Here is a 636-nt window from a genome sequence, read left to right as displayed (position 1 = left end):
TTAATAGAAAGATGAGATACAAAAGGCCAAAAACTTGAAATCCGTAAGACCATAACAATATAAATAAAAGCAAAGAAAATCAACAACTCCCGGAACTTTTCTTCAAAAAAAGAAAAGAAAAAAAAAACAGAAAATAAACAAATACTCTATTCCCCCTCAATAAAAAAAAATAAAAAAAAAATACAAGAACGAAACATTAAGAAAAACGAAACAAAAGACACAACAAAAACGAAACAGAAAACAAGAAAAAAGAAACAATGGAAAAACGAAATTAAACACAACGAAAAACGAACCTAAATAAAAAAAAAAAACGAAAAACCAAAACGAAACACGACTCTAAAAATAAAAAAATAAAAATCTGGAAACGAAACACAACGAAACAGAAACTTAAAAAAAAAAAAACGAAACTGGAAACGAAACGAAATAACGTAAACAAAAAAACCAACCTGAGAATCGTCCACAACCACATGGTGATCGCTCTTCCCCCCATCTCTATCCTGTAACAGACGAAAAAACGAGAACGTCAAAACCCAAACAAAAAAACGAAAACGAAAAAAAAAACGAAAAAAACGAAGAAAAAAATGGAAAAAAAAAATTGAAGAACGGAAGTGAAAGATTTTTTTTTCTTCACGAAGA

At 28.8% G+C, this 636-nt stretch overlaps 1 protein-coding gene across 1 annotated transcript in view; it reads right to left on the bottom strand.

The window, feature by feature from the left end:
* The window catches only part of LOC119586485 (transducin-like enhancer protein 4), a gene marked incomplete in the record, with an annotated part of 158632 nt that overhangs the window by 9866 nt on the left and 148130 nt on the right, over positions 1-636 (bottom strand). Inside the window, 1 exon segment of the mRNA XM_037935222.1 lies at positions 447-497. Coding sequence (XP_037791150.1) covers positions 447-497 — 51 coding nt within the window.

This window comes from Penaeus monodon, chromosome 21 (genome assembly GCF_015228065.2).
Source record: "Penaeus monodon isolate SGIC_2016 chromosome 21, NSTDA_Pmon_1, whole genome shotgun sequence".
In the NCBI taxonomy this organism is placed as follows: domain Eukaryota; kingdom Metazoa; phylum Arthropoda; class Malacostraca; order Decapoda; family Penaeidae; genus Penaeus; species Penaeus monodon.
The sequence above is the reverse complement of the archived record's forward strand: the minus strand, read 5'-3'. Positions and strand labels throughout refer to the sequence as shown.